The sequence below is a fragment of the Pelmatolapia mariae genome, linkage group LG5 (genome assembly GCF_036321145.2).
Source record: "Pelmatolapia mariae isolate MD_Pm_ZW linkage group LG5, Pm_UMD_F_2, whole genome shotgun sequence".
Taxonomy (NCBI): domain Eukaryota; kingdom Metazoa; phylum Chordata; class Actinopteri; order Cichliformes; family Cichlidae; genus Pelmatolapia; species Pelmatolapia mariae.
Window position 1 is genome coordinate 37348628 of NC_086231.1, and position 12472 is coordinate 37361099.

At 44.7% G+C, this 12472-nt stretch overlaps 1 protein-coding gene across 2 annotated transcripts in view; it reads right to left on the reverse strand.

Annotated features, from left to right (window-relative positions):
• The window catches only part of cadpsa (Ca2+-dependent activator protein for secretion a), a 318715-nt gene that overhangs the window by 199533 nt on the left and 106710 nt on the right, over positions 1–12472 (reverse strand). For both annotated transcript variants that reach the window (XM_063474914.1, XM_063474915.1), the window contains exons 7-8: positions 1075–1186; positions 848–987 (exon numbers count right to left, since the gene is read on the reverse strand). In XM_063474914.1, the coding sequence (XP_063330984.1) occupies positions 848–987; positions 1075–1186 (252 nt within the window). The remainder of the gene's footprint in view (positions 1–847; positions 988–1074; positions 1187–12472) is intronic.

Consider the following 12472-nt stretch of genomic DNA (forward strand, 5'->3'; position numbering starts at 1 on the left):
AGTACAGGGCGATACTTTGGTCAGATTCAGGCAAATGCTGCAAAACTTATTGGGTGGTGATGCACATTGGATGACAACGCAAAAGCACACTAGAAAAAAAATCCTGAAAGTTTCTCAGTGCAAAGAAATTGGATATTATTCAGTGGGATAATTAGTCATCTGATCACAACCCAGTGAAGCACTTTAGTTACTGGAGACAAAACTGAAGGTAGAGAGACCCACAAACACACTAAAGGTGGCTGCGGTAAACACCTGACAAAGCATCTCAAGGTGGGAAATATAGGATTTGCTAAAAAAATACCACCTTGTGTGAAGTAGCTCATGACTAACTGAAAAAAAAAATACTCCAATAAACAATGTTTCCTGTGATTTGTAGTCAGAAGGGGCGGGTACATCTCTTAATAACTAAAAGCTTGCTGTACTCTACCTTTGCCTCCAGTACTATTGTAAGGAACTTGGAGTCATTTTAACAAGGACTTTGCCTTTAACTTGTACATTAAACAAATCTTGACTGCTTTCTTTATAGGTGCATTGTCAAAATTGGAAGCATCCTGTCTCAGAACCCACTTAGCCCATGTATTTTATATTTCTATATACTCATTCTTTTGTACTTTATTGCTCTAAAATCTCCCTGAAAAGCTTACACTTTATCCAAAATACTGATAGAGACTAAAAGGAGAGATCACATTTCTCCTTAATAGCTTTTCCAGAACCGGTCTGCTGAATTTATTCTAATGTACACACTAAAACAGTAACTATTTTAAAGCAGCTACAGTTTTACACTGAACCATGATAACTCAAGTAACTTTATATTGCCACAAGAATGTTTAATCTCACAGTAACTTACCCACAATGCTTCATGTTCTGTGGTTTGTCCATGCGAATGGCCAGTTTGATCTTGAGGTCACTGTCTGGGCAGCCTTTACACACTGTCATCTTATGGAGTTCAGACTGCTTAGGACTGTTGGGAGTCGGGTGGAGAACAACCTGGGAGTGTTCCCACCATTAATGTATATGTTGTATACAAGTTATACAAAGGCAAAGTGACCAAAATGAAGCAGAATGATTTCTTACCCTCCCCAGCTCCTTATCTTCTAGAGCTAACACTCCTGTGCTCTCAGTAAACAGCTTCACCTTCACAGCAGGCAGTGGCTGAGTGGTGGTGAAGTCGCCCTGGGTACCCCAACTACACACCAACACAAATATAGACACAACCACATATAAACAAAGAAAGAGTGTAAAACATTATTATGACTCCTGAACTACCAGTTAAGCCTTGAAAGTTGTGTAAGTCTATGTTTGCTGGTGAGAAGCAGGGAGATGGGTGCTTTTGGACTGTGGGAGGTACAACAGTAGAAACTTTCATAGCGTAATGTAGTCAAAATATAACAACAGTGCAAAACACAGCTCTAACAGGCTGCTCTAAACCAGAACACTGCACCTAAACTTGACCTGGACCAGAGTCTATCAATAATAAAGGTGGATTCATTACTGATATATAAACAGTAACTTTTAGGGGATTTTCCAATAACTATAAGTCACTGATTAGGCCACTATTTTATGTCATAATGTGTAACTTCCCATTTTTGTCACATGCTTTCATTGTCTTCGTCTTCCTTTCACTCCTCAACCGGTCACAGGAGATGGCCCCGCCCCTCCCTGAGCCTGGTTCTGCTGGAAGTTTCTTTCTCTTAAAAGGGAGTTTTTCCTTCCTACTCTCGCCAAAGCGCGTGCAAATAGTGTGTCATATGGTTGTTGGGGTTTTCCTTGTTTTCTTTGTATTCTTTGTATTATTAACTATATCTATCTAATAGACTCAAATTTGTTCATGTAAATGGAGAGTCTTTTTCACACACTGAGGTTAATTATGGAGTTCCACAGGGTTCAGGGCTAGGACCAATTCTGTTTACATTATACATGCTTCCCTTAGGCAGTATCATCAGAAGACATAGCATACTATTTCAAGGTTCAAGGTTCTTTATTTGTCACATGCATAGTTATACAAGTATAACACACAGTGAAATGTATCCTGACACGCTCCTCGACATGTGCAAAAATGGGGGGGGGGGGGGGTAGAGGAAGAACATTATATATATATAGTATATACATTAGGTGAATGTGCAGTAGTAGCAGCAAGCAGGTGAACTCTGTACTTTAAGTGAATTAAATAAGAATAGACAATCTGACTATTTTACAGAATAGACAATATAAACATATTTAAAATTAAAGGAATTTGAAATGTACATTGTGCCGGTGGGTTTAGAGTGTCTGGAAGAGAGTCCTGTCTCAGTCAATTATAGATGATGTGAGAGAGCGGGTGTGTGTGCGTGTGTGTGGGGGGGGGGTTGGTTTAGGGCCCAGATGGCTTGGGGATAGAAGCTCCTCTTGAGTCTCTCTGTCCTTGCCCGGATGATGCGGAACCTTCTACCGGATTGTAGAAGTTGGAACAGTTTGTTGCCAGGATGGGACGGGTCCTTCAGTATCTGCGCTGCTCTAGTCCGGCATCTCCTGGTGTAGGTGTCCTGAAGCGGGGCGAGAGCAATCCTGCAGCAGCGTTCTGCTGTACGGATCACTCTCTGGAGAGCTTTTTGGTCCTTAACACAGCTGTTCCCAAACCACGATGTGATGTTCTGTGTGAGGATGCTCTCCACAGCGCCTGTATAGAAAATCCTGAGGATCTTTGGAGAGACCCTGAACTTCCTCAGTTGTCTTAGGTGGTACAGGCGCTGCCTAGCCTTTTTGGTCTGGGCCTGAATGTGGGCAGACCATGTCAGGTCTGAGGAGATGTGGACGCCAAGATACTTGAAGGACTGCACCCTCTCCACTGGAGCTCCATTGATGATAATGGGCTTGTAGTCTCTGTGCTGACTCCTTCTGAAGTCCACCACCAGCTCCTTGGTCTTGCCGACGTTCAGCTGGAGGTGGTTGTCCTGGCACCATGATGCCAGATTCTTCACTTCGTCCATGTAGGCCGCCTCATCGTTGTTGGAGATGGCACCCAACACCACTGTGTCATCAGCAAACTTCACAATGGTGTTGGAGCCGTGGGTGGCCACACAGTCTGAAGTGTAGAGGGAGTAGAGCAGTGGTGAGAGGACACATCCCTGTGGTGCTCCTGTGTTGATGGTGATGCTGTTAGAGACGCATCTACCCACCCTCACCACCTGAGTTCTGCCAGTGAGGAAGTCCAACACCCACGCACACAGACGGCTGTTGAGTCCCAGATCCCTCAGCTTTGTGAAGAGTCTGCTGGGCACTATTGTGTTAAACGCTGAACTGTAATCAACAAACAGCATTCTCACATAGTTGCCCTGTTTCTTGTCCACGTGGCTGAGGGTGGTGTGCAGGACGTGGGCGATGGCATCGTCAGTGGATCTGTTGGGTCGGTAGGTGAACTGGAGCGGATCTGTGGTGTCTGGGATGGAGGAGGAGATGATGTTCTTCAGCAGCCTCTCAAACACCTTCATTACTACCGAGGTCAGTGCAACTGGCCGGTAATCGTTCAGGGATGAGGGTTTGCTGTTCTTGGGCACCGGGATGATGGTGGATCTTTTGAAGCATGTGGGGACCACAGACTTCGCCAGGGACTCATTGAAGATGGAAGTGAACACACCTGCTAGCTGGTCAGCACAGCAGCGCAGCAGACGGCCGGTGATGCCGTCTGGCCCCGCCGCTTTCCTTGTGTTCACTCTCCTCAATGCCGCTCGGACGTCATGCTCCGCGATGCTGGTCACCGGTCTCTTGCTGATGACGTCACTGTCCTCGGTAGTCAGGCGGTAGATAGCATTAGCCGCCTGGCTAACCTCGAAATGGGCGTAGAACTGATTCAGCTCGTTGGTGAATGCAGAGTCGGCGTTGATCGGTGCAGTGTCCCTGGCTTTGTAGTCCGTAATGGTGCGTAGTCCGTGCCACATACTCCGTGTGTCGCCCTGGTGGAAGCGGGACTCCACACGCTCCCGGTACCGGCGTTTGGCATCTCTCACCGTGCGCTGCACGCCGTATGAGGCCGCTTTGTAGGCGCTCATATCGCCAGTGGCGAGACCCGCGTTGTAGGTGGCGGTCCTGGCGTTCACTGCAGCGCGGATCGATCTGTCCACCCACGGTTTCTGGTTTGGGAATGTGGTAACTCTCGCAGTGGGGATAATCTCCTCCGCTAGCATATTGACGAAGCATACTGCTACTTCCGTAAACTCGTTGATGTCGACTGCGCATGCTCTGAACATGTCCCAGTCGACGTCGTTGAGTGCGTCCTGTAGCGTAGCTTCTGATTGGGCAGACCACCGTTTCACCTCCCTCGTGGTTACTTCTTCCCTCCGTATGTTTTGTTTATACTGGGGAATGAGGAAGATGGCGTTGTGGTCAGACTTCCCAAAAGCCGGGTGTGAGACAGCTTTGTAGCCCTGCTTGTATGGCGTGTAGCAGTGGTCCAAAATTCGATCCCCCCTCGTCGGACACGAGACATGCTGGTAAAAGTTTGGCATGACTTGTCTGAGGTTCGCTTTATTAAAGTCTCCTGCTACAATGAGGGCTGCGCCCGGGTCCTTGTTTTGAAGCGAACTCAGCACATCATGTAATTCGGACAAAGCCATACCTGTGTCCGTGGCGATGACCGAGGTGAACTCACGGGGCAGGTAGAAAGGGCGGCACTTAATGCTCAGGAATTCCAGATGTGGCGAGCAGCCGCTGGAAAGAGTAGAAATGCTCCTGGCATCACACCACTTTCTGTTTACCATGAAACACACTCCTCCACCTTTGGTTTTGTTCGACTCTGCCATTCTGTCCGCGCGGAGCACAGAGAATGAATCCGACGAAGTTACGGCCTGGTCCGGCACGGTGGGGGTCAGCCATGTCTCCGTGAAGCTCAGAATGTTGCAGTCCCTCATGTCACGTTGGAAGGTGACTCTTGCTCTTAGGTCATCGAGCTTGTTCTCCATGGATTGTATGTTGGCCAGTAGGATACTGGGCAGTGGTGCGCGATGCGCCTGCTGTCTCAGTCTGTTCCTAATGCCAGCGCGTTTCCCTCGGCGCTTCTTTGTTCTACGCCTCGGATGAGCGGCCCGTCCTTTGTTGTTCTCCGCGCCGCGCAGAATCTCTGGCGGCCAGGATGGGTCGGGTTTAAAAGTGTCCAAGATTAGATGTGCAACCTTGTCACCGATGTTTACAAGTGATCTGCTGTCGTATACTATAAAACTAGAGGATTTTGGAATGTAAACCAGAGCAAAAAATAAGTAAAAAACGAGAAAAGTGGATAGTCGGAGCGGAGCGGTCAGGAAGGCGTCTGGACGTGGCCGCGCCATCTTCTTTCTTTCATCTTTCACTGCTATGCTGATGACACCCAGCTCTATGAGCTCAGTTTGGATTCAGGAGACACACTATCTCTGCTTTTAAGATTAGACTTAAAACTTTCCTTCTTGCTAAAGCATATAGTTAGGGCTGGACCAGGTGACCCTGAATCCTCCCTTAGTTATGCTCCCAATAGGTGTAGGCTGCTGGGGGACTCCCATGATGCATTGAGTTTTTCCTTTTCAGTCACCTTTTTCACTCACTATGTGTTAATAGACCTCTCTGCATTGAATCATACTTGTTATTAACCTCTGTCTCTCTTCCACAGCATGTCTTTATCCTGTTTTCCTTCTCTCACCCCAACCGGTCGCAGCAGATGGCCCCGCCCCTCCTTGAGCCTGGTTCTGCCGGAGGTTTCTTCCTGTTAAAAGGGAGTTTTTCCTTCCTACTGTCGCCAAAGTGCTTGCTCATAGGGGGTCATATGATTGATGGGGTTTTTTTTTTCTGAATGAATTATCGTAGGGTCTACCTTACACTATAAAGCGTCTTGAGGTCTTGATGTTGTGATTTTGTGCTGTATAAATAAAATTGAATTGAATTGAATTATAAATCTTAACTTGTTTGATCTGCTGCTCACCACAAAGAAGCACAAGGATAAATTTTGGACTTTTAACTATAAATACATTTTATAGTTTTTACAGCCTACTGATAAAAACCTCCCTTATGTCCATTCATACTACACAAAGTAATTAAGAAATTAACAATTAACCTGATGAATCTCAATGCCCTTAGTACCAGGGGCAAGAGGGAGAATATCCAGTTCAACGGCAATTATCGCCAGATCTGTTATGGTGCCGAGTATGGCAGCCTCGACTTTTCCTTTATTTTTTCCCGAGTAGCACATGTCTCCTTGTGTACGACCAACAAACCTTACTTTCGCATACCGCTACAACAGGTCCCTTGATGATGCCATAGCCCTGACACTACATACCGCCCTGTCACACCTGGAGAAGAGAGACACGTATGTGAGAATGCTGTTTGTAGACTACAGCTCAGCATTCAATACCATCGTTCCCTCGAAGCTGGACAGGAAACTGCAGGATCTAGGATTGAGCAGCTGTCTCTGCAGCTGGATCCTTAACTTCCTGTCTGATAGATGCCAAGTGGTCATACTGGGCAGCATCACCTCATCCCCTCATCCCCCGTCATAATGAACACTGGTGCTCCACAGGGGTGTGCACTGAGCCCTCTACTCACTCTACACCTACACATGCACAGCCACTAGCAACTCCAACATCATTGTGAAATATGCGGAGGACACTACAGTGGTGGGTCTTATCACCAAAGGTGATGATATGGCTTACAGGGAGGAGGTCAGCGCCCTGACCCACTGGTGCCGAGACAACTATCTCACGCTCAACGTTGCAAAGACAAAGGAGCTGATAGTGAATGTTAAGGTAAAATATACAGGGTGGGCCATTTATATGGATACACCGTAATAACATGGGAATGGTTGGTGATATTAAAGTCCTGTTTGTGGCACATTAGTATATGTGAGGGGGCAAACTCCTCAAGATGGGTGGTGACCATGGTGGCCATTTAGAAGTCGGCCATCTTGGATACAACTTTTGTTTTTTCAATAGGAAGAGGGCCATGTGACACATCAAACTTATTGGTAATGTCACAAGAAAAACAATGGTGTGCTTGGTTTCAACGTAACTTAAATCAGGTGAATGGCTGAATAAAGACATAAATTCCCGTGTTGTGGTCAGTGAGGGAAGGACAGTGGGGAAAACTGAGTTTCAAATGTGAGGTTCATGTTAACACACAGGTTTTGTTTCTAGGCAGTTCTACAGATGCAGGCTCTGGGCGGTGCCAGGAGTTCAACTGACTTAACATAATAATTAAACTGATTTCATTTCTTAACACAGGTTTGCAGGCCCGGAGCAAATATACTTGAGAGGAGTATGACTAACCTTTTTCTTTTAATTTCCTAGTTGTGGTGAAGCCTTTTCATTCTTTGTGACACATGAAAATGTGTTAAAAGGGGGAATTTTAGGTTTAATTTGAAACAATGGATTCCATGATCAGTGTATGACTTTTTTGTGTGTTTGATAATTTAGGTACGGTGAAACTTAGGCATAAATCATTATTTTCATGTTTAAGCTTTAATGATTAAAATGAACTGAATCCCGTTTAGAAGATAAAATGCCTGTGTTCATGAGAAGCTGAGTACCACACTGAAGGGGAAACTGTGGGACAGCAGGCTGAATGAAACACATGCTTTTGTGAAAGTAGGGAAAATGTTAGGATTGAAAATGTTTGATTTCTTTTTGATTCCTTTTACTAAAGTATGCAGTTATAATCATTTTCATACACACGTTGCAATTGTGCTCATGAGAGTTGGCACTCAGTCTTCTGAAAGGTCATAAGCTTCGTTTGGCGTGACTGTCTGGGCTGATATATTGTAGGAAAATGACTTAGAGTGCAGAGGGGGTAAATGCAAACATGCTTACACACATAGATAATAAATAGACTAATGCTCTAGATCAGAGAGTCCCGAACATGATATTCTAAACCAACTTTGAATCACTAGAAGAACAATGGATGAACACATTAGATTATTGAGGCGTCGCAGAGAGGTGGTTTCCTTTTCTGTCTTTTACAGAGGAAGGAGCAGACACCAGACAAGGTCACGGAGATATGAGGATCCTTAGCAGCAGAGACAGACACAGAGACGGTCCAGTCAGTGATTGAGGTCAAGGGTCATGCAGTTTGGGCTCCTGCTGGTCACCTTGAGAGGATTCCAGAACCACAGAAAAAACCACGAAGGGGTTGGCGAAAATCCAGGAAGCATCAGACCGAACGGCTCTGGCCAAGAAAGGGGGACACGGCTGTGACCCGAAAAGAAGCATAGATCCCAGAGAAACGCCCGTCCCAGAAGATTAGTTGTTTAAATTGTAAATTTGGGTGAAAAGGGGGTGTCAGGAAGTAAGGTAGGACAGCTCACAGCCCGGCGTAGGCGTGAGGTGCTGTATTAGAGCTTGACTTAGTTGTTTGATTCATTTGTTGTTGATTGAATTAATTATGCCAAAACAATACATGAAGATTGAAGAATACACAACCCATTGTCTCAATGCATGAAACCTATGTTTGGGCAATGGAAAGGTTTCATTTTGTTTAGTATGGTTTCTCTTGCTAGATTCTTAGCTATTATTGTCACAGGCAGGTAGGACTAATTGGATAAATCAGGAATTATGTCGTCTCTCTCAGGAGAGACAAAAAGTGGGAAGATGTTAAGGTAAAATATATATTCTTAGTGTTTATTTTCTGATTATTTTGTTTATGTATTTTAATAACAGGCCAGCTTTGACTTACAAACCAGTTGCTTATCCAGACTGGAGCTGTGCAGAACAGGAAGTCTTATGCAGAGCTGCAGAGGCAGTATATTAAGAACAGGAAACAGATGCAGACAGAAAAAGCGGAACTAAGCAACACACACACACACACACACACAGGGCAGAAGTAAAGAAGTTGTTTTGATCGAAACTGTGTGACGTGTAAGTGTGCCGAAATAACATGAGGAGCTAAGGTGCAGACGTTTTTGCAGCTATAGGGCATGGTAAATGGCCTGTATTTGTATAGCGCTTTACTTAGTCCCTAAGGACCCCAAAGCGCTTTACACATCCAGTCATCCACACACACATTCACACACTGGTGATGGCAAGCTACATTGTAGCCACAGCCACCCTGGGGCGCACCGACAGAGGCGAGGCTGCCAGACACTGGCGCCACCGGGCCCTCTGACCACCACCAGTAGGCAACGGGTGTCTTGCCCAAGGACACAACGACCGAGACTGTCCAAGCCGGCAACCTTCCGATTACAAGGCGAATGCCCAACTCTTGAGCCACAATCGCCCCTTATTGAAAAGCTTTGCATTTTCTCTGTCCAGTAAAAGAATAAAAAGAACGGGATTCAATATGAACATCCGGAGATAAAGAGAAGCACGCATCCCCATCACCATCAATGGAGCTGCTGTGGAGAGAGTGAGCAGCTTCCGTTTCCTAGGTGTACATCTGGCAGAGGATCTCACATGGTAAGTACTCATAAACAAAACAGTGAAGAAGGCGCAGCAGCGCCTCTTCTTTCTCAGGAGACTGAAAAGATTCGGCATGAGCCCCCGCATCCTCAGGACCTTCTATCGCTGTGCCATTGAGAGCATCCTCACTGGATGCATCACCACCTGGTACGGCAACAGCACCGCTTACAACTGCAAAGCTCTCCAGAGAGTGGTGCGGTGAGCCGAAAGGATAATTGGAGGTGAGCTTCCCTCCCTCCAGGACATTTACAGGAAGCGGTGCCTGAGGAAAGTGGGGAGGATCATCAAGGACTCCAGTCACCCCAGCCGTAAACTGTTCAGACTACTTTCATCAGGCAGGAGGTTCTGCAGTATCCCGTCCCGTACCAGCAGACTGAGAGACAGCTGTTTCCATCAGGCCATCAGACTGCTGAACACTTCATAGACACCTCATCTTCACTTATCCGAACTTCAACATTATGCACTCCATACTGTACATATAGGCCATTTCTTTTGCACAATCCAACTGCTAATCTCTGTATATTTTATTATATATATATGTATACACACACACACATATATGTATATATACATATTTGGTATACATATTCAGTAATGCGCTTACATTCTTATATTTGTACATATATTTATTCCTATAATTCTTAGATTCCCATTCTTATATTTTGCTTGTTGTTATGTTATTGTATTTTGCACACCTCTGTTGCTTGTGAAGCATGCACACAAGAATTTTACACGCATGTGCTGTACCAGTGTACCTGCACATGAGATGTGACAATAAAAGTGATTTGATTTGATTTAATTTGATTTGAAATATAGACATGTGGTATCCACACTAATGTAAGAATCTGAGCGAAAAAAAATTACTTCTGAATTTCTCCAATTCACTACCAAAGAATTACCAACTTTCACAAATTATGCCAAATTACAAAACACTTAGCTATGTCTCTAATAAAACCTCTGTAACTTTTTCTCTTACCAGAGTCTTTGTTGCAGTCCTGTCAGTGTAGGGCCGGCCCAGTAACTCCACTGAGGCATGTTTGGATGGAGCCAGCATTCATGATTGTAGCTCTTCCACTTAGTTTGTGAGGGATTTGGCGGATGGTGAGGAAGACGGATCGAAGCGGGGGTTTCTGTTGTTGTTTTTGCAGCTGAATGTGATAGCCAGCTGAAATTTGGTTTCCTCTCCCTGCGCCGTCTGTGTCATTTGCTGTTCCCGATAATATCCCACTAAGAGCCCAGTGGTCTCGCAATCTAAGATGGGTTACTGTCGGTCCAATCAGAACTAAGGTCTGGGTTCATATGAGAATCAGTCCATTTACCATATCCTTGTTAAAGAAACTATGGATGTCGCTCAGGTGGTAGAACGGGTTGTCTACCAATTTAGAAGGTCTGAGGCTTAATTCTTGGATCCTCCTGTACATTTTTCAGACAAGGAATTTGCACTGAAATAGTGTTTGAGTTTGTGTGAGAGAGAATGTTAGATAAAAGTGCTAAACTATAGATAAAAGCACCTATGAATGTGTCTGGTATTGGGTAAACAAAGGGCACAGAAGTCATGGATAGCTAAGAGAAAGCAAATACTGAAGAAGAGAGGTTGAGAGAACTATGGATAATTTGTTGTTGACTTTCATCTATTAACTGTAGAAAATGATGAATGTGCTGCAGTCTTCATATGTGTGCAACTGCACTTGCAAACATTTGTCAAAGATTGGTCATTTAGAAGAGCTTAGGGAATTTGAGCATGGCACCATTTTAAATAACTGCTGTAGCCCACTTACAATGAAAATTTAAAAAAAATCTTGTTCATCACCTGTGTAGTATGTCTGTGAAGGTTCTCAGTCATCCAGGTCATTGTAGTCTAAGGAGCTTAGAAAGAAAAGCGTCTGGACTTCTTTAAGTTGCTTGAAGACGTTTCACCTCTCATCCGAGAAGCTTCTTCAGTTCTAAGGTCAAATGGTGGAGAGTCCCAGATTTAAACCCAGTGGGAGTATCCCCCCAAAGAGGGACAAAGGACCCCCTGATGATCCTCTACCTAATCACATGAGCCAAGGTGTGAAAGCGGGTGTGGGTCCCAATCAGCCAGGGTTTCGGGTGAGCTCATTGTTAAACCTGGCCCCACCCTATCATGTGATTTCCTGAGGTCAGATGGCCCAGAATGTGAGTGGGCGTCAAGGTGTCTGGGAAGGGATCTCAAAACTGGATTATAGATGGCAGACAATTGGTGTCGTAAACCACCACCTCTGTTCAAAGATGGTCGCTCACAGTGGACGTAAATGGCTTCTTTCACTCCTCTTTCAAACCATCTGTCCTCTCTGTCCAAAATGTGAACGTTGGCATCCTCGAAAGAGTGACCTTTGTCCTTTAGATGCAGATGGACTGCTGAGTCTTGTCCTGTGGAGGTGGCTCTTCTATGTTGTGCGCTTGTGAAGTGGCTGTTTGGTCTCTCCGATGTAGAGGTCTGGGCATTCCTCGCTGCACTGTACAGCATACACCACATTGTTGAATTTGAATTTTTTTTTTGAATTTGAAATTTATTTCAGTCAACAACAACAACAACAGATTATAATTTTACATAAAAGTACTCAAATAGTAACCGAAAAAGGAATAGGCTGAAGCCTTGTGGCTTATACTTATCCTATCCCTTACCCCCATAGAAATAATCAAATCCTTAACCAAGAAAATAAATAGCATTGATAAATAAGTTGTATAACAGTTTGAAAAGAAAACAATGATAAATCAAAAAAATTTTAAACCATCACAAAAAATTTTTAACAAACCAAATTGTTCAGTTTGTGTTTAGGAGTTTTGTCTTTGGGATGAACCAGTTTGTGTCTGAGTGTGTTGCTGGGTCTGCAGTACACTGGGATGTCGTGCTTGGAGAAAACTCTCCTGAGTTTCTCTGATACACCGGCTACATAGGGGATGACAATGTTGTTGCGTCTGTCTTTCTGATCCTCCCTCGCTGGTGTCTGATCTTCTTTTCTGTGCATCTTTGCTGACTTTATAAACACCCAGTTAGGATAGCCACATGTTTTAAGTGCTTCCTTTACATGTGTGTGTTCCTTCTTTTTCCCTTCAGGCTTAGAGGG